This window comes from Rhinolophus hipposideros, assembly GCF_964194185.1.
Source record: "Rhinolophus hipposideros genome assembly, chromosome: 25".
Lineage (NCBI taxonomy): Eukaryota > Metazoa > Chordata > Mammalia > Chiroptera > Rhinolophidae > Rhinolophus > Rhinolophus hipposideros.
The window spans coordinates 18,468,839-18,490,099 of record NC_138071.1 but is presented as its reverse complement, the minus strand read 5'-3'; the positions used below and the strand labels follow the sequence as shown (position 1 = coordinate 18,490,099).

The 21,261-nt window shown below is 48.1% G+C and overlaps 1 protein-coding gene across 2 annotated transcripts in view; it reads left to right on the top strand.

Annotated features, from left to right (window-relative positions):
- Window positions 1-21,261, top strand: part of SLC13A4 (solute carrier family 13 member 4) — a 38,121-nt gene that overhangs the window by 1,671 nt on the left and 15,189 nt on the right. For both annotated transcript variants that reach the window (XM_081038686.1, XM_081038687.1), the window contains exons 2-7: window positions 4,521-4,649; window positions 14,095-14,231; window positions 16,141-16,313; window positions 16,717-16,771; window positions 19,382-19,421; window positions 20,434-20,511. In XM_081038686.1, the coding sequence (XP_080894812.1) occupies window positions 4,521-4,649; window positions 14,095-14,231; window positions 16,141-16,313; window positions 16,717-16,771; window positions 19,382-19,421; window positions 20,434-20,511 (612 nt within the window). The remainder of the gene's footprint in view (window positions 1-4,520; window positions 4,650-14,094; window positions 14,232-16,140; window positions 16,314-16,716; window positions 16,772-19,381; window positions 19,422-20,433; window positions 20,512-21,261) is intronic.

Genomic DNA, 21,261 nt, shown 5'->3' with positions numbered 1-21,261 from the left:
CTCCCTCCTCCCTCTCCTCCTCCTGCTGGTCCTCCTTCCCCTTTTCCTTCTCCTCCCCTCAGCGGCTTTAAACCCGACCCCCCCCCCCAACTACCCTTGAGACTTGAGGAAAAATAAACTAAGGGAGGTTAATGGTGTTTGTGGGCGGGGAAGAGTGCCTTCCACACATCGCCCTGAGTAACTTGGTAACCAAGATTAAGTTGTAAAATTAAATAGAGGGGATTAGGAGGCTGCTTCTTAAAAACAAACTGGCTTCCATCTTTAGTAAAATAAACACCCCCAGAGCGCCAAGGAGACTCTGATTAAAACCGGGCTGGGATTAGCAGACAGTGATTACTGCTGACAGATTTCTTGGCCTGTACACTACTCAATTTTCTGCTTTATCCAAATGAGCTGATTTTTTTTTTTCTAAATATTATGAAAAAAAGAAATACATTTTAGCAATGCTGTTTTAAATAGCTGTCTAGATGATTTTTTTTTATGTGTGTTTTTTTTTTTCTCAATACCAGATGGATTTCAGGGAATGCTAACGGAAGACTCACTGCCCTCTTCTCCGTGGCAGTATCAGGCACCCCCCTGTGATCTCCTAAATCAGCCCCATCCTTGGGGACCCTGACTCTAGAGTGCAGTGTTCCCCACATTTCATTTTGGGACCCTGTCTTTGAGCTTCTTAGTTACCAATGGCTAGTGAGAAGTAGCCACAAAAGTGGAAAAAAAATTAGTGAAATTGGCAAAATAATCTATAAATTTGAGGGGAAAGGGATGTGGTGGGGGAAAAGAGGAGAGGGAAGGAAGGACAGGGAGCCTATACTCTTGTTTGTTTCTATCAATCATTTTTGAAGAGATGTTTAAAGCTGGACCTACAAAGACCAAAAAATAATGCCCTTTCTTGACCTAGCCCTTTCTTTCAGACTGAGTTCCACCTTAGGACAGGGCTTCTCAAGAGCTGAACTAGTGACACTTGGGGCCAGATAATTATTTGTGGTGGGGGGATGGCTGTCCCATGCATTGTTGGATGGTTAGCAGCATCCCATTAGGTGCCAGTAGCACACATTGTCCCTGCCCACCCCCCCAATTGTGACAGCCCGCAATGCTTTCAGATATCAAAAATCTCCTGGGAGGCAAAATTGTCCCCAGTTGAGAACCAGTGCCTTAAGCAAATAGAAATACGGTACCTCAGAGCTTCCCAGTCAGTGCACATGGGTTAGTGGAGGGCAGATGTCTTGACCCCCATATCTCTTGGGACAGCTAGATAAAGCCTGGGTGGTTGACGCCCTCAGAACTGGACGGACGCAGCCTGTGTGCCACCTGCCCCAGCGTGCCCTGCAAAGATGAGTTGTCTGTGTGTCACAGTGTCAACAAAAGCCCTGCTCTTCTTCCTCTATGGTGATGTAAAAGCACCCTGAGGTGATCGGTGCCCGCAGTAGGCACAGACCAACCCGTAGGATGGCTCTCCCCATTCGTCCACCTTGCTTCAAACCTTTAGGTTCTGATATTTAATCCTGAAAATTCCTAAATGGACTTGTCTGCTCGGGGCTGGAACTGAGAGAAGTAACCTGGGCAGAAGCTCCTGGCCTCCAGTTCTGATGGTTCTTCAAAGTGACAGGCTACATTTTGGGAAGGGTTAGAATGACCCTTTTTCCTGCCCAGGGCTTTAAAACTAGGGGCCCAGACTCAGCTTACCATATTACAGAAGAAAAGCGTACATAAGGGGGTGTCCTTAGCGAAGCCCTGCTTCAATGTCCCCGGGGGGATAAAAGTTAACACCCAACTCCCAAAGTAAATTTCAAAAAGGCTTCCCGGTCATTTATGACAACAGCGTCACAGACCACAAGCCCCTTTCAGTGAAGTTTGGATGGGATATCACTGGGGTGGCTGAACTCCGTGGAAAAGGAGAGCAGAGGCATGCAGCTATTACCGTGTTTCCCCGAAAATAAGACCTAACTGGAAAACAAGCCCTAGCCTGATTTTTCAGGATGACAGCCCCTGAATACAAGCCCTAATGTGTCTTCAGGAGCAAACAACTTACTATAAGACCCGGTCTTATTTTTGGGGAAACATGGCAGTAGCCGTCAGGAAACTTCTGATATGGGGAAATGCTACTTTTGAACACTCTCCTTTATTTGTAAACAGGAGCAGAAAAACAATTGACAACACTCTCCCCGAAAGGCACTGTCTGAACACTTACCAGCCCCTACACACCAGCTGAGCAGTGGCAGTGATAAGGGGCCTGGGATTCTCAGAATATTTTCTCCAGTAGATAAGAGACCTGTAGGCCAGCGGAGGGGCCCAATTCACTTCAATCAACATTGACTGACTGATTGATTGATTGATTGATTGATTGATTGATTGATTGAGCTACCCCGCCCCAACACTGGCCAGACATGGGGACACAAGACTCCTGCAATCAAACTTCGTAGAATATTTTGGGGTGTCTAAATGTAAGCTTGCCTGTTGAATTTTGAGAAGGTGGAGAAGTGGCAAAAGGAAGTTTATGTAAATTCCACAAGTGAACTGAGTGAGAAATATATGGAAAGACCCTCTGATGGTAGTCTTCTGGCCTTTTTTCTGCTCTAAGGAAAGTCCAGATAACAATGATGGTAGATTATCCTGTTCTCAATACTGATGGATGAAGGTGGCTTGGTGACTTCCTCCAGTAACCTATTCTAATTCTTAACAACAGTTACAATAAAAAAGTTTACTTTGGATTATCCAAATTCTCCTAATTTAAACCAAAATGGTGCCTGGTGCAGAGAAAGTTTTTGTGTCTCATTCTCAGTCTGTCTGTCTCCCTGTCTCCTCTCCCTTAATTAGTGGCCTTGTAATGACCAGGACAAGAAAGACTGAAGGTTCTCAGGAAGGAGTAAGCACTTCTCAGTGAGGGCCAGATATTCTGTCCCCTTTATCTTCAACTGGAGTTATGACCTGCCATTCTGTCTCTTTCCCAGAAAATAGATGGGAATAAGTGGACGCAAGTGGGCTAAAGGGCTTTGAACTCCTTTAGGTAGTTTTATTTCCACAACAAAGGGTGTATTTCTCTAAATTGCATTCTTTTCCAAATGGAACCTTTTAATTTTTCCACCATTGATTCTGTTGTCTTATCAGCACTTTCAAAAAATTTTAACTTCTCTCTGATCTTTTGGCCCCAGAGGAATTCTCAGTGGGAGCTACAGTCAATAATTGTTGGGGCCGGTTCCCACTTCTCAAGCCCTGAGCCTGTAACCCATATCAGGAGAGAGCAGGTCCCATCCAGCCAGGATGGGTTAATCACTCCCGATGCCCCTCACTGATCATGGCGGCCCTTTGTAATTTTTGTGCAAGAGTGTGAGGACACATGTTCTGAACCCAGGGGAGAGATAAACAGAACAAGATTTGTCAGGTTCCTTGATCACCAGCCAGCCTCAGGGCAGGTCAGACCTGAGCCCAGATGGTTTAGAACTATGTATAAATTGAGGAACCCACAGCTAGCTTGGATCTTCTATACAGCAACCCTCCGAGCCCATGGTTAAGACCCTTGGATGGTGACCTCTCCCTAAAGTAAGCCAGTGACTTTTCTCAATACCATGAATCAGCGCCATGCCAGGCAACTGGCATTCCTGGAAGCCAAAGTTAAGGAAGGCTGATTTTGTATAAGAATGCTGTACCAATTTATTCTTTGCACCCAGAGGTTGTGCCACCAGCAAAGTGAGTGGGCTGGGGAAACCACTGGTACTTTTCCAGGCCTTCCCTCCAGTTGGCAGCACTCTATCTCCTTCGTCAGAAGATGCTTCCGTGTGCATTCCACCAAGCAGGTGGAATGGAGTCCCAGAGCAACGAGAGCCAGACACTGCTTAGGGCATTGGTTCTCCACCAGGGACCATTTCCCCCCAAAGGGACATTTGGCAATGTCTAGAGACATTTTTGGTTGTCACAGTTGGGGAGGTGAAGCTGACCTCCAACGGGGAGAGGCCCGGTATGCTGCTAAGTGTCTTACACTGCACAGGACAGCCCCCAGAGCAAGGAATTAGCCCGCGCCCAGGGGGCCGATCTCGGTGCACTGGTGAACAAATTACACAGATCGGTCCCTATCTTTATCTCCCCCCAAGATTCTCTAGTGTGCCATCAACTTGACACCAAAATATCCTGGCCCCGTCCAAGCTAAAGCTGGGAACTCTCCCTTCAGTACAGTATATGATCGTAGCTCTCAACACGGTGGTTAGGTTCAGTCCCCATTCTTCAGTGTCAGGAACCAGCCGAGCTGTGATGTCCTAACAGTCCCATGGCCACCCTGCTGCAAACCACTGCAAACCACATGTCAAGCATCTGTTCGTCCAAGGAGCAGCCATTACGTCACACACCCATGGATGGGTCCCACACATATCCACCACACTCCCTGGCCAGGCGCGGCCTTGTACCTGCCAAGACTGGGTCCCAGGGCCCATGTCTGAGTCCGGGGGCCGCTGCCGCTGCCCTGGGTCTCATCTGGTTCTCAGTGGCAGTGGCTGTCCTGTGACTAACCGCCCTCTTCCCTGCCCTTCCAGGAGGCTGCGTGTGCATACGTGCTGATCGTGACTGCCGTGTACTGGGTGTCTGAGGCAGTGCCTCTCGGAGCTGCAGCCCTGGTGCCCGCCTTCCTCTACCCATTCTTCGGAGTCCTTCGATCCAGTGAGGTCAGACCCCTTATGGCCCAGCCCCCTGCTCGGGTCCCTGCCAGGCCAGTGACAGAGGGCTCCAGGTGAAGGGAGATGGACAAGGCTTTCTCACCCTCCAGAAAACCACTTAGCACCAAGCCTTTGCACGAGCTGTTCTGGACCCCGACTTCCTCTCCTTCCACCCATGACCCGTCTCCCTCAAAGTGCCCCTTTCAGGAGTTTGCGAGGGTAGTATGACCTTGAGTAGATAAGGAAGACTGTCTGGTAGAGGGTTAGGCATTGTTATCGCTAGGGCCAGAGACGAAAAGCAATGGGAGAGCCAGAGGGCAAGTTTTATCATTTGAGGTGAAAAATCCTACCCCATCGGTCCAATAAAATGGCTGTGGCTACTGATGATATTTAGCAATTGGGTTACAGAGAGCAGCTTGGGCCAAGCCTGCTGCACTCAGATGTGAAGGAAATGCTGTTAAGATAGAGGGCATGGAGTATTGCCCTTTGTGAGCTAGTTAACTTTGCAGACAGAGAACATACCTGTTCCACAACCACTGGCCCGCCCCCTGCACCAGCGTATGCCATGGCTCACCAGGAAAAGCTAGGCTGGGCATCAGCAGGAGCCCCTATTCCAGATGCATCATCTACTTGTCACCCCCCCAAACCCATCGTGTGCTTGCCCAGCCCCTTGCCGTGACTCAGGCTGTTTTTCTACCTTGGAAAGTTCTCTCCAACTCCTTCAACCTTTAAAATCCAACGCAGTTACCCTCTTCAGTGAAGCCTTCCCAAAGACCTTGGCTAAAAGTGTTGTTTCCTTCCCTTGGAGCCTATTTGATGTCTTCTTTAAATGGTACATGAGTACACCAGATACAAACTTTCAACAGACACGTCCTGTCTCCACCAAGACCCAGGCCCTCTAGGATTTAAGAAGTCAATGGCAGGTGTGTGCGTAGGCCATCCTGTGAGTCCTTAGTTAGCGTTTCTTGACTGCAATGTTTCTTGCTGGTGTATCAATACTGTACTTTCCATATGAAGGTACGCATGGGAGTAAGATCAGTGTGACTTGGGGACTCTGGCTTTTGTCCCTCGTGTTATTCACTCAACATTCAGAAAGATATTTTCTGAGTTCTATATCTACCATGTGCAACGTAGGACATGATAGGGACCCTGAGGGTGACAAACATGAAACACGTAATGTCTGCCCTCTTGAATCTCACAGCTGAGGCTCTGAGTTTCCCATTGTGGGCTAGATGTGTGCCTATAAGTGGTTAATTTTTATGGTGACCTGTTGGTCGGCAGGTATTCTGAGTCTGCTATGTGCAAAGCTTAGACTGCCTTCTCTCTGTGGAACTCAGGTCCTGAAATGATAAAAATGACTTCTGACCTTGAGAAGTTTCTATTCCACTAGATAGAAAAAAACAGAAGACGCTCAGTTTCTGGCATTGCGGAGGATTTACACAACTCCCCATGAGGGAATGTTCTAGATAAATGAGATTTACCCTGTCAAGTGTCCAAACTTTATGTCGATCACTTTTTGATTCAAGTCTTTCCAAAAGGCTTTATAATTGCCCTGGTCTTTATGTTCGACAGAAGTTGTTGAACATAAATTAACTTTTTCTTTGGAGACTTCACAGTTTCCAGGGGGGAAAAAAAATCTCAATCAGAGGAGCTAATGTGGGCTAGATGATAGCACAGTTCAATAACTTGAGTGCTGGTTGAACAGCTGAACCTAAAGAAACTTGAGTAACACATTGGCATCGGACTGGAGACAGAACTCAGATGAAAACATAAAAGGCATGCTATCAGGTTTGCAGAGGACTCAAAGAGGCATGGGCTAGCTAATGTATGGTGACAGAATCAATGTTCACAGGCTGAGACAATGAACTAAAGCTGACAAAAATAAAGTGTAATGAGGATAAATGTTAGCAGTCCGTGTGAAAAAGACCCTTGGCTTTTAGTTGAGTACAAACTCAGCATGAGTCATCTATCAGCTCACTGTGGCTGCCAACATTTCGAGCATTTACCATTTAGCAGGCGCTATGGGAGATCCTTTCCGTGTACTATACCATTTAATCCTCTATAAAGTGGCTGTTATTTTTACCTTCCATTTACAGAGAAGGGAACTGAAGTTCAGAGAGGTTAAGTAACTTACTGGAGGTTACGCAGCTAGAAGTCGTAGAACTTGAACCCAGGACTGTAGGATCCCAGAATCTGTGCTCCTAACCACTGGTATATGTACTGAAATCTGCTGAATTAATAAACAAATGTGTCCAGAGCATCAGGTTCTGCATAGGGAGCTCATTCAGGGGTGGGTAGCCAACATACCAAAAAGTGAGAACTAGAATGTCAGTTACGTGAGGAATGAAGAGAAGACTCAAAAAGGGTGTGATTTCTGGCTTCTACAGGTCAACACACCAGGCTCACAGGTCAAACCTGAACCCAAGAGTCAAAGTGCCTTGAGGGAGATTCCCTCTCAGTATGAGGGAAGATTGAAAGGGGCTGCCAGGTGTGGTCCTGGTGTGCCCATCCCCGGAAGTACAGTCCAGACGACCCTGTCAGGGATGCTGGATGTCGGCTCTTGGAGGAGGGGTTGACATCTCAGGGCCCTTTGACTTTAGGATTCTATGATTTTTCTTGTGAGCACCCAGCCAGGTCTTCCCTCCACTGGTATTCAGACCTCAGTCCTGTACTTTAGATTTGCGTTTAGGCTTTGTTTCGTTTTGTTTTGTCTCCATTGTGACTCTCACTACTGTCATTATACCGGCTTCTAAAGTCCTCTAAGCCCTTCTAGTGTGTTGCCATGTCCTGCAAACAGTCAATCTAGCTAAGATTTACCGTTTATAGGACAGTGGCGTAAGGTGGGGGCAAAGGGGTTCTCTGAGGGGAGTCGACAGCCTGGTTTGAATGCTGGGGCCTGGTTTACCTCCAGGATGACCAGGGTCAGGAAGTCTTCCAGGAGTGGTTACCTCTGCTCTCACCAGCGCGCGCGCGCGCACACACACACACACACACACTCACACTCACACACACTCACACACACACACTCACACACACTCACACACACACACACACTCTCTCACACACACTCTCTCACACACACTCACACACACTCACACACTCACACTCACACACACACAGTCACACACACACTCTGTCTCTCACACTCACACACACACTCACACACACTCTCACACACACTCACACACTCACTCACACACTCACACTCACACACACTCACTCACACACACTGACACACACACTCACACACTCACACACACTCTCTCACACACACACACACTCACACACACTCACACACTCTCACACTCTCACACACACACACACACTCACACTCACACACTCACACACACACACACTCACACACACTCACACACACACACACTCTCTCACACACACTCTCTCACACACACTCACACACACTCACACACTCACACTCACACACACACAGTCACACACACACTCTGTCTCTCACACTCACACACACACTCACACACACTCTCACACTCACTCACACACACACTCACACACTCACACTCACACACACTCACTCACACACACTGACACACACACTCACACACACACACACTCTCTCACACACACACACACTCACACACACTCACACACTCTCACACTCACACACACACACACACTCACACACACTCACACACGCCGCTGTCTCAGTGGTCCTGCACTGCAGGTCCAGGCAAGTCTTATTCAGATTCCAGTTCCTTCCAGGTCAAGAGAGGCAGTGAGGCAGCTCCGGCTGCGATAACAAAACAGCCACTGCAGCCAAGTGACACTTGAGACTGATGTCATGAATCTGCCTCCCTGTTTGTTCCTGATCTTTCTGACCCACCGGATTCCTCTGACTTTCTCTGTTTGTTTAAACCTAGGGGCATGTCATATACCACTCTCTACTCTGCCCTTTTGGCCTCTACTCACCATGGAGGCTGACCCGCCCCTGCATACAGGCCTGGGGGGATGTAGCCCGAGCATCTGGGCCTGGCCGCCTGCCAGAACCCAGGCTTCCCATCACCCACAGCCAGCCAGACACTGCCCAGAGCTGAGCTCCATACCACACCTTACGTGGGGACTGAAACAGGCACCTATAGTTCTCACAGCCTTTTGAAGACAAGCAGTGTTTCTGTGAGACCTATTCCCTAAGAATGAACCAACCTTTGTCCCTGGGCTCCAAGCCCAACCCGGTTTCCTCCATTGGGGCAGTTCATCCAGTCCCAGAGAAACTGGGGGCACTTGATGTCAGCATTTCCAGCTATGCAGGACCTGACCAGGTCAGCACCCATCTGCGCTCTCTGCTTTAGACTCCCCTAGGGTAGGGTTTGCAAAAGGTGTTTTTTAAAGCAACAAACCCTTTTCTTTAAACCAAATCTTAGGAGATTCAATACATACAACCGATGGAAGAGGAAGTCCTACTCCTGTTGGGGGTGGGAACCCAGAGCCCTGGCTGCTAGGGCCCTTTTCACAGGATCCTCTGAATTTTCAGAGGCAGTGAGTGTGGTTAGAAAGCCTCTGCCATGATATCAGGTGATTTGGGTGATTAGGAGGAACCCACATACACTTACCCAGCAGACGCAGCATTTCTGCCCCGAGGGAACGTCTGAGAGCCAGACACACTAGATGTGGCTGCATGGCTGGGGAACTGGCTGGAACGGTGTACTGTCGGACTCCAGCTCTGATGGGGAACCAGTCCAGACATCCCCTCCTGGGGTCTACAGGATTTCACTGCAAAATTGTTCAGATGAACCCGAAAAACCTCAAAATGGGCCCACTGCCAGAGGCCACCACTGGTCTCCTGAGGGGTTGTGACATTACTGCCATTTGAAGAGGCTCATTCACAGCTGACTAGCAAAGAGCCTGGGTCAGAGGCCAGCTGCAGGGTGCTGATTGGTTGCCTTCCGGAGGGGACCCACCCAGTGCCACCAAATGCCTGCATCAGGAGAACAGACACAGTCAGGCCCACATATCCTGCCGGTCCCTGGCTGCCTCCACCATGAGCGAGGACAGTGGCCCTGCAGAAAGGGTCAGGATCCAAGCTGGGAGTCGGGCTGCACTGAGTTTGAATCCGCTTTGTCCCTAACCCGTCTTGAGCAAGTTGTGTAACCTCTCTAACCTGCCATTTACTCATTTGGAAACTGAGAGTAATAGAAACTCCTATCTCCTGGGGAGTGGTGAGGATTTTAGACTAGTGTGAGTGAGGTGGTACCTATCACAGCACCCGGTTTATGGGCCTGAGGACTTGTTGATCTGTCACCATCTTCCCTCGATGGGAATGGCAGGGAGGGAGACGCACATTCTTACTGAGAAAACAGGGAGCTGAGGTTAACATCGGGTTTCCATTTTCCTCAAACTTCTAGGAATAGAGCCACATCTCCCCCTGCCCTCTCCCCTAAAAAAACAAAACAAAACAAAACAAAAACCTTTTTTAAAAACTAAAAACCGAATATATCTAGAGAGGAGTAAATAATTCTGTGTCTCTAAAAGCTCGTTGCTAATAGATGTCACAGGCATTCACTAACAACGAACTGGAGAGTTAACAGACTACATCATCAGCCTCTTGGTCCAGGCTGGGGCAGAAAGCTCTTGCGATACATTTACCCGTCACTTAAGGAAATTTGGAGGAATCTTGGCCTTTTAGGTCCACCTTGCTCCTTGTTATTTCACTTCTTTCTCTTATTCCCTCATTCGATCACGCTGGCACACCTGATACCTAACCCTCAGTTTCACCGAGAAGCTTTCTGTCTTTTCTCCCTTTCCTTAATGATCATGATAACATTGATTAAGGACTTCCTATGTGCCAGGCACTGTTCTATAATAAGAACCCACATGCATGAGCTTACTGAAGGTCTGAGTCATGATGGATTAAATGAGCGATGTGTCATCACTGTCACCACCAAAAAGGTTGGCGGGACAAGTGTTCAGTCCATTGTCCAACAGCACACAGCTCACGTGGCCAATCCGACACGCAGCGACACAGCAACCCCTCAAATCCGGGCAGTCTGAAGTCCAGAACCCATGCTCTAAATCGCTATACTCTGCTTCACCTTTGCAAAAGCAGCCTCCTTGAGCCCATCTTTTCTAAAACACAGTGCAGAGACACCGCCGCTCTCGAAGCTCAGTGATTTGGCAAACTGAGAAAACCACAGAGCAGAAAAGCAGGAAGGCAATACAACCGCCAATGGGAGTGTCACAACCCCCATGCCATGCATTCTACGCGTGGGAGGAGCACGCATTTTAAAATCAATTTTCTTTCTGTAGCTAATCCGAACAAGCTTTGTTATCAAGTTTCCCAATTCACAGAATATTAGTCTTGGAAATTAGACAGTGGGGGGAAAGAATGCTTATGGCAAGAGTGAGTACGAAACACATTTTAGAAAATAATTAAGATCATCCTCAAGAATCCAGGAACTCCGGTCTTCCCTGAGGGGTTCTGAGTAACCAAAGTTTTATTGTAAAAGAAAATGGGCTAGACAGCTAACAACCACCACCATTGGACGGGATTTTGATTTATAAAAGCGAAAAGGCAGCCTTGTACCTGGGCCCACTCTGTGTGCTAATGGCCTCAGAACCACTTAGTAACAGGAAGTACCTCCAGAAATCCTGGCTATCAGCGTGGTGGCCATGCTAGCTGGTTTGCATATGTCATTTAATCTTCATAACAGCTTTACAAATGGTAGGGACTTACATAATCCTCATTTATTTATAGATGAGAAAAATGAAGCCCACAGAGGTGGAATAACTTGCCCAGGGTCACACAGCCAAGCTCTGCGTGCCCTCATTCTTCACAACTTGACTACATGACCTCGTAATCACAAACTACACCCAGGCTCACTGCCCAAGCACGTGGCATTGCTTACAAGGGGGCAGGGAGGGCACTGGAATAGACCTGAGCCCACCAAACACCAAATAAGAAAACAGCACAGAGGCAATATGCCGCTAAAGCTGGTCCTGGGCCCATGTACTTAGGGTCAGTGTCAGGACTTCCCTCCTTTGTAGACAGAGGAAATTAAAACACCAATTATACCGCAAAGCCGTCTCCTAGATATTCTGGGAAGGTAAGGGTGCAGTCAGAAAGGTCCTGGGACCACAGTGTAGCTGTAGCCCTCAGGCATCCCAGAGGTACTTCCACCTCCCGCTAGGGGGCAGCATCTCCACCCTTGGGCAGGACCCAGAGTTACAAGCCCAGCAGAGCAGGGCCCATCTCTGCACGGGGAGCTGGGGTTGAGGACCAGAACTGGATTAACCAGAAGCAGAGGGCTCTTCCTCCAGGAAATGGTCACAGAGAGGGCAGATGTGCCTTCTACACAAACCTCATCAACCAGACAACGAAGTCACTGTGAGACAAGATAAGGGGGAAAGACTGTCTTTGACTTTTACGTAACCAAAGTGCTAGGTGCGGAGTTTAAAAAATCAAATACTGAAAAGCTCACAGTGAAAAACCAGCAGTCTCCTTCCCCACCCCTCCCCAAGTTCCACCTACCCCCACCCAGAGTCAGTAACTTTTAAACGTGTTAACCGCTTCTTCTAGTATGAAGCTCCACATTCCTATATGTATTCTGATTTTAATTCTTCAGTTATCACCTTTAGACATTATTAGTTGACTCCCTATTATAGTAGATGAGAACACCCCCCCTCCATCCTCCCGAGATAAGGTATATCACAATTTTGTTACTTTAATAATCAAGTTTAACAGTGTGATTATGTAAATATCGTTTACTTAAACACTATATATTTCACATTGCCTTTTCTGTTCAATTTTTATTTTTCTTGCAGATAAAAATGTTCTTGTTCTTCTTATTTTAAGAGGGTTTTTAAGTGAGAAGTTAAACTTTCTTTTTATCTTTTCCTCCCGATTTCTCTCATGGTTCCATTGTGGGGAACAATTCTCACGTCTGTGACAAATATGCATTGAGCATCTACTTTTGTGTGTTATTCTACTAGGTGTTAAGAGATAGAAACATGATAAAGAAACGTGGTGCTTGGCCTTTTGCGGCCTAAAATTTAGTTGAAAAACGAGAGAGGTTCACTCAAAAAAATAAACAGTACAAGCATGAAGCAACAATTCCAGCGTTGCCCTAAGTGCTCTCTGAGGTGTGGAATTAATGATGCCTGCAGGGAATGTTCTGGAATCAGAGGCTAGAGTCACAAGGAAGGTTTTCTGGAGGACACCACGCCTGAACTGGGTGTTGAAGTCTGATCAGTCTGTACAAGCAGAGATGAGAAGGGAATGTTGCAGTTGAGGGAGGGAATCAGTGACGAGTTGGTCCGTGGACCCCAAATATATGAAATATGTTTTTAACAGACCTAAGTTTCAATTTCCTCATCATTAAAAAGTGAGAAGTTGATAACTGGTACTGTGGTTGTGTAAGAGAAAACCCCTATGCTTAGGTAACATACACTGAACTGTTGCAGGAAAGGGCCAAATGTATAACTTATTCTCAAATGGTTCAGAAAAAAAATATGTAGACAGACAGGTAGTGCACGGGTATTCCTCGTACTATCTTTGGAACTTTGGGTTATTTGGAGTTATTTAAATTGAAATCAACATTTTTTTAAGGTTTAGAGCTAGTTATAAACATACCTTCAAGAACTCTATCCTAAGGAAATAATAACATTTATGTAAGGTTAACAATTTAAGCAGAAAATTCTTCTTTGCTCCATTTGTAGTAGCAAAAACAAAAACAAAACACCAAAAAAACCTAAATATTCAACAAAAAGAAAAGGCCAAATAAGTTTTATGGTATATTATGCTGCCATATTTTGCAATAAATTTAAATCTTGTAAGAAAATTATCAGTGTCTGATGTAAAAAGAAAAAACAAGGATATAAAACTGTATATACTGTATAAATCCAATTATGACATTAAAAAGTTGAAGAAAATATACCAAAGTATTCACACTAGTAGGATTAAGGGGAATTTTATCTCTAAATTTCTATATTTTGAAGTTTTCCATCATGATCATGTATTGATTTTCTAATAAAAAATGAACATAATTTTCCGAAAAGCTAAAGAAAAATGAGATTTGGGGACAAACCCAGGGTTATTTTGATAATTTTTAAGGATTAAGATAAAATTACAAGTATGTTTATTCTTTGAATTTATATCATAACTAAATAAGTGTTTTATACCTTTAAAAAAATGGAGAAGAATATCTCTACCTTATGGGGTTATTGGCAGGATGAAAAGAAATATCTTTGTAAAGTTCTTAGTATAGGGCCCACCCAAGGTAGTACACATGTATGTATATATAAATTTAAAATATACATATTGTAAATAGATATAAAACAGTTGGCTATTTTAATAGCCCTCATCTCCCTGCTTCTTGTTGGCCCAGCCTCTGGTTGAGGATGAGTTTTATGGTGGGGGGGTGGGGGGAGACTGGCCCACGCTCCCTGCTGGGGCTGGGCCCCGGGTGACTGCCCTGGCCTCCCGCAGGTGGCAGCGGAGTACTTCAAGAACACCACGCTGCTGCTGGTGGGCGTCATCTGCGTGGCGGCCGCCGTGGAGAAGTGGAACCTGCATAAACGCATCGCTCTGCGCATGGTCATAATGGCCGGAGCCAAGCCGGGCATGTAAGTCACATTTGGAGCCTCCAGCCAGTACTGCATGCCCCCAGCTCCCAGACGGCCAAAGGGGCACGTCCACTTCAGGTTGTTTTCCTACCAATGAGGATGGGATGGGCCACACAGCTCCCCCCTTTCCCTCCAGCGAAAGGGCCTATGACCATGGATAGAGTTGAGTGTGTGATTCTGGTGTCACTTATTGTCACAGTCTAAATAACTTAGCTGAGCAACCTAGCCTGCAAGGGCAGCAGGTTATAAAATATAAGGGACTCATCAGGTAAAAACAAGATGGACCAACATAAATTGTTTCCCACCCTTTTTCCCGTATTTCAGGAAACAGGCTGGACAAGGAAGTGGTACCTTCTCCTTTGTCATTTAAGGAGACCTGAAGGTTTCCTCCCATCCATCTTGAGTTTTTGTTGTCACTGGTTCAGATCACAGACCTGTGAGACGGGTCGCGCTTGACCCGGCATCTGCAGTGCCCTCAGTGGCTTCCCCTTTTCCTCTCTGCTGTCAAGAAGGCCAGCGAGAGATTCACGGCCCTGGGGAATGTGAAGGAACATCAGGATTGACAGTTTGGGGTTAACCTCACCCCTGCTCCACTGGATAACCCTGCCCTTATCTTCCCATTCCCTTCTCACCTCCTTCTAGGTTACAACTTTCTTGCTATATTTTATGTAAGCTGCCCTGACTTCTCTGGGTGTCAAACAGGGTCTACACAAATCATATGGGATTGTTTTTCAACATTAGTCATTACAGGAATACAGGTTTTGCTTAAATGCATGCTCCTGTCTCCCACCTAACTGCAGCTCAATTCAGCGTAATTCACCCCTCATTAGTAATAATCTCGTACCCCACACGCAACCTCCTAGGCACATAGTGGCATTTCCTCGCATCATGTTGGGACTCTGAAGCTCTTTAAAACCTCTTGTACTAACCTCAAGAATTTATATCCCATTGTGTTTCCACTCATCTCTATTTATCTCATTCCACCGCAAGTTTCCACCCCCTGTGGTGCTTGCTCTCTGTCCTAGCGTGTGGGGGGCAGGCAAACTCGTGTCACTATAGCCTAAACAAACACACCATCAGGACTTTGGCCTACCCAGACATCGGCCACACGTCAGATGTGTGGTCCCCGACTGTGCAGTGATCCCACCTAAAGTAATAAACACGGAAGTCTTTATGGAGGCTTATCTTCTGGAAATGAGAACCATGTCTGTACAAACACACGCAGCATGTTTCAAAGTCAAGGAGAAATAGTTGGAGAGTTACCTCGCTTAGTGTTTTCCTCCGAGCATTGGCTCTTTAAGTTACCAGGGGAGAAAGTGCACACCGTGATGTGGACACTTCTGTGACTTCAGGGGCTGTACTTTCAGCAGGTTGACAGTGGGACAAAGAGTGGGTAGAACTGTGAGCTCCACCATTGGTCTCTGTCTCGTCACTAATATAATAACTATTGTGACTGGGCTGCAAAGCAAGGAATGTCATGGTACTCAAGAACTGCTGGCTGCAAGGGCAAAACCAGAATTCTTTTACACACAAAACACACATTGTCACCAAGTTAATGTCTGCAGAGACGAGCGATCACTAAGTCCATGCCTCCTGACTCCACTCCCAGAGCTGTTCTTTGCTTAAAGGCTTCCTTCTGGCTAAGGCCACTAGTTTGTGAAGTGTGATTCATTCACTCAACAAATATTTATTGACTGTTTCCTCTGTGCCAGCCATGGGAGTGCAGCGCTGAATGTATGACAGACATACAACCCCGGTTTTCTGGGTAAACAGCCCCGGTTTGCTAGGCCAGGACCATCGGATTGGGAGGAGCACCCGCCACCCCCATCCCACTCGCAGGAGCCCTGGGAGGGCAGTGTCTGGGCCTGGGAGATGGTCGGTGCTCTGCCCAGCCCTGCCTGCCTTCCAGGCTGCTGCTGTGCTTCATGTGCTGTACCACACTGCTGTCCATGTGGCTTTCCAACACGTCGACCACCGCCATGGTGATGCCCATCGTGGAGGCCGTGCTGCAGGAGCTGGTCAGCGCCGAGGAGGAGCAGCTCGTGGCCAGCAGCACCGGCACCGAAGATGCCGAGCCCATCAGTACAGTTTGCTGGAGTTTTTCTACCCTTTGCCCCGCTGACCTCCTCTTGTGACACTGCCCAGCTGGGTGCCCACCCCCATGACCCTGCACCTGTGTGCCTCCCCACCATACCCTACTAGCCCTTGTCGCTCTTCCCCCCACGGTCAGGTCTTCTTTCTTCCCCCACTTAGAGCAGCCATCCGTGCTCCTTTCTCCCAAATGGTCAAGGCTCAGGGCCAGCCTCGGGCCCCACCATGCCTTGCGGGGAGGAGAGAGGGGAGGGAGTCATCAGGCACCAGCCTCTAGCAGGAGCCTTTGTGCCCTATGTCCCCTCACATCCCTGAGCCCCTGAGCCCAAGCCCTGCCCTACAGTGTCAGGTCCAGCCTCCACATCTCACTTCCTGCTTTCCTTTGCTGCTGTAGGTCTCGAGGTCAACAACAGCCAACCTTCTCTGGAACTCATCTTTGTCAGTGAAGAGTGAGTATTATGGCCTTCCTCCCAGACAGCCTGTCTCGGTCCGTTCCCAGGTCAGGAAAGCTGGGACCTGGGCCCCAAAACAGCTCTTTTAGACGTATAAGCCATGCTCACATCTTGCCACACCACCACCTCCCCAAGCCCCGATTTCCTCTCCAGACACAGGAGCCACTTGCCAAGATCTTGAGGGTAATCCCTTAACCATAGGGCGCTGGCGTGATGAAGGAAGAGAGAAAAGACACTGAATCTGAGGCAGTGTATGGACTGCCTGTATATCCGCCAAGTATAATTCCATCTAAATCAACATCCCTCTTAGGAGAATAATACATTTAATCCATTAATGGAAAAATACTCACATAAATAGATGTCACTGGAGATTCTTAGATAACCACAGAATGTTATTAGGTATGGTCTTACTAGATCGGGCCTTGTTAGATATGGCAAAAAAAAAACCACAACTAGATGACAGGTCGGAGCTTAAAGGACAGTTGTTGAGAAAGCCATTTAATGATGAAAAGATGCTAGAAAAGAAGTCGTCTCTGACACTCATGTGAGTGGAGATCCACTAACAGATCATTTCTGTTGGCAATTCGATAGCAAAATGTGGTCTGCAAGGTATTCCTTGGATATGACACTTTAAAAATTACATTTGTACTAGAGCTCAGTTTTGCAATTTGCTCTTTTCATAAAAAAAATGGAGCCCTCCCGTTGAGCGAAATGAGCATATGTAACGGGACAGACATAGAAGGCTGCCGTCAGGAAACAGCTTTCGCTTCCTCCCACCACCGTCTTCCATCACAGCACATTGGATTTCCCTCCCCGGCCCTTGATGAGCACTCAGGCAAGTCCCACAGGTCTTCTGGTTCCTGCCAGACATTAGAACGACCTCACTTTCAGACATTCAGCAGCCTAGTCCAGTCCCACAACCAAACTTCAATCTCATCTAGAGCTTCTCCCCACCTCCTCTCAGGCTCACACCCACCTCCCTTCTGCCCAGGTCTGCAGAGCAAAAAGCAAAAGCAAGCAAGGGAGAGAGTGGACCCTTGTCTCACTCTTCCTCCACCGTCCTCTTCTCCTCTGTCCTCCCCCAATTCACTCTGCTGCCCTGACTTGTCCAGGGTGAGGGCAGAGGCTGTAAGCTTCATCTCTGAAGGGGCCAAAAGGGTCTAGGGCTGCAGGCCTTGCCGATCGGGGCGTCCCCTTGAGGCTGCCTCTGCACAGCCCTGGGCCTGATGGCGGTGAGGCGCTTGGACGACGGCTCCTGCCCGCTCCCTGGTTCTGTGCTCTGGTGGTTCACCCCCCCCTCCCCCAGCGCCTTGGTGCCCGGGTTGCTTCTGTCTCTGGTGCAGGCCCTTTGCAAGGTGGCTGTAGCCCAGCTGCCTGACAAGACTCTTGAACACTGAAAGCACAGGCTCCCCCCATGGCAGGGGGTCTTTCTCCTCACTCTGGCCTCTCTGGCCGGGCCCACTGGCCTTTGTTCTTTTCCAGACAAAAATATGTGTCCCCAAACTCCAAAGAAAAAGCTCAAGTTGTCCCTAGAACTCTCTCAGCACTGGTGGGAGCCAGCGCTGCTGGCAGTGAGGACCACCAGCGCCACCTCCCATGCTTGTGAGGGGTTCTCTGCCGGCCATCCTACCCAGCTTGGGATAGAGGGAGGGGAAACATCGCGCCACTCTACTCCTTGCAGGCTAATGACGCTCTCCAAAGAACGCTTCCCTCTGTACCCCCCCTGACTCCTTAGCCTTCCCTAGTGTAGCCTGGAGATGAGAGAGAACCAGAGGACCCCAAGCCCTACATGTGGGTCCAACACCCCTCATTTGTCTTCTCAGTGGGTGAGCTCACAGCACCCACTGTCCTCAGAACTAAGACCAACCAGAAACAGCCACTGAATACTCAGTTTGACGGCAATGCTGACAGTTCAATTCTCACCTTCCTCTCTACTCAAGGCAAAGGCTGGGGACTGACAGGTACGGGGGACACTCAGTATGCACATTTGGCTGCCATGCCATCCCCCATCCTCGAGGGGCAGGTACTGACCAGAAACTCTCCTCCATGTTCTTGTTCTCACTCGCCTCTCACCTTGTGGAATCAGCCTTCCCTGCTCTTATCACCTCAGAGAAGCATTTCACACCTTTCTCCTTCTGGATAGTGACCTCCAGAGTCAGCCAGTGAGCAGGGGTCTGAGGCCCAGGCAGACGGAGACAGGGTCCTATCTGGCACCACCACTTAGAGCCTCACAGCTCTCAGGAAGCTAGTGCCCTGTCTCTGCCTAGTTTCCTACGCTACGTGCAGGTAGTGATGCCTGCACCACGGACCTGTTATGAGGCTACAGATCGCCAGAAGGATTAAAGCCCCTATGTGAGTGCCAAGCACCTAATAAGCACTCGTGTTAGCGACTAGCAGGAGTATCGGTTCTGCTTCAAAGGAAATGCTCTGCGTCCCCACCAATCCTGACAGCATCTCTGGAAGGTCTGGAAGACAGGGGTGAGGTTAGGCTTCTCGGAAAACCGGAGTCTAGAGGGGTCCCTTAAACCAGTCACCGATGTGAGGGGGTTCCCATCTCATGACATCTGGGCCACTGCTGACTTTCCTGCTTCCTTCACTTTGTTCCAGCACCTCGACTACAGACTCCACTTCTCTGATGCGGAACAAGGTATGGCGCTGGGTTTTTCCTGTGCTCTGAGATACAGTGGTACCTCGGTTTTCTGACGTAATCTGTTCCAGAAGACCGTTCAAGTTCTGAAACGTTCGAAAACCGAGGCATGGTTTCCCCATAGAAAGCAACGCAAAATGGATTAATCCATTCCAGACCTTTAAAATCAACCCCTAAAACTGCAAATTTAGCATGAATTTTACTATCTAATGATACCATAGATCCATAAAATTTACAGTGTTCATAAACCGAAATGTTCGTCAACGGAGACATTTGAAAACTGAGGTACCACTGTACTTGAAAGTCCCTTCGGGTAACTTAGTGACAGAGATGCCTGACAGCTTGTCCTAGAGCCCCGTGGCCTCCACTGAGAGCTAAGAGGTGGTCACTGGGCCTGGACAGGCTCCTGGCGAGGGTCATGTAGCCCCAAAGCCCAGCCTTGAGCACTGGGCAAAGCCCCCTATGGTCCAGGTTGACCTTTCCCACAGAAACTTAATACTGAGCCGTCCAGCTTGTCCTGGGTCTCAGATTCACCCTTAGAATTTCTTTCAGGGGGATTCCATTTACAAAACTCTTATTCCAACAAGGGACACGTTTACCTGCACACTGCTCCTTGGCCGTCCCCTCCCCTGAAGCTGCTTTTACATCTCTTCGTACATCAGTCCAAACTGTGGGTTTTGTTGTGGTGCAATTTCTGTTTCCATTTTGTGTTAAAGAACAATAAAGGATTCTTCATTAGCTGAGGAAGTTCCAGAATGCCGAGCTCTCCTATAAAGACAGAGCCATATTCCACCCACTTTCAAAAGCCTCTTCATATGAGGAGTTTGATACCAGGCGGATGGGACCGTGTGAGATGGAGTCAGGCACAGGGGGGATGGCTATCCTCCCTGGGTCCTGGTCTCCAGTCCCCTCGGTGCTGAGGCATGAGGTGCCCCTGGGATGGTGAGGTGGCACTTCTCAAGGCCCACCCCACGTCCTCTTCCTGACAGCATGATCGTCTTTGTCCCCACAGAACCTGAATGGTGTGTCCACAGTCACCAAACCCGTCAAAACAGCAAAGCACCAGAGCAAGAAGCAGCCTCCATCCCAGGTAATTAAATTGCATCTCCTGACCCTGTTTCCTACATGAAATGCCTTGAGCTTCCCTAGGGAAACTGGTCTTGAAGTTGTGAGGGCGTCAGGCTAGTGAGCTGTCACCGGGCCCTCGTTATCCACATGCAGGTCTGGCCCTGTGTGTGCCATGCATGTTAGGATACAACACCTAACTCTCAGTTGACTCGGCAAGTCATTCTGCCATCTGAGCCCTAGTTTCTTCAAGTACAAAAGCTGACGATTGCTCTAGATCAGAGGTGTTCAAACTACGCCTCAAAGGTGCTTCAGGGACACTGCAAATATTTTATTTGAAGATCCCGAGATTTTAAGGCAACTGCTTGTCTCTGAGAATGGGACTTTCCTGGCTCTGTACCACTGAAACAAAATGCAGAAGTAAAATAGATGTGGACACTGGTGTAAAAACGCAGTTGTCACTTATCACCCGTGACGCAAAGTTTTGTGTTCGTCAAAATGATCTCCATTACTTAACATCCATCATCATCATAAATGCCACCATTTATTAAACACTTATGATGTACCTTTTCCACATGGCTGTCCTATGATCTGGCCTGCTGACTTCTGTACTAGGCCGCTCCGAGTCTCATGAAGACTCCCTGAGGGGTGGCCAGGCCTGTAGGGCAAAGGGCACGTGCTTCTTTACTTTATATTTGAGACCAGAGGACAGTAACCTCCGACCCTGATGGCCATCATCTGGACCAAGCAGAGCCTGAGAGAACCACAGCAAGGC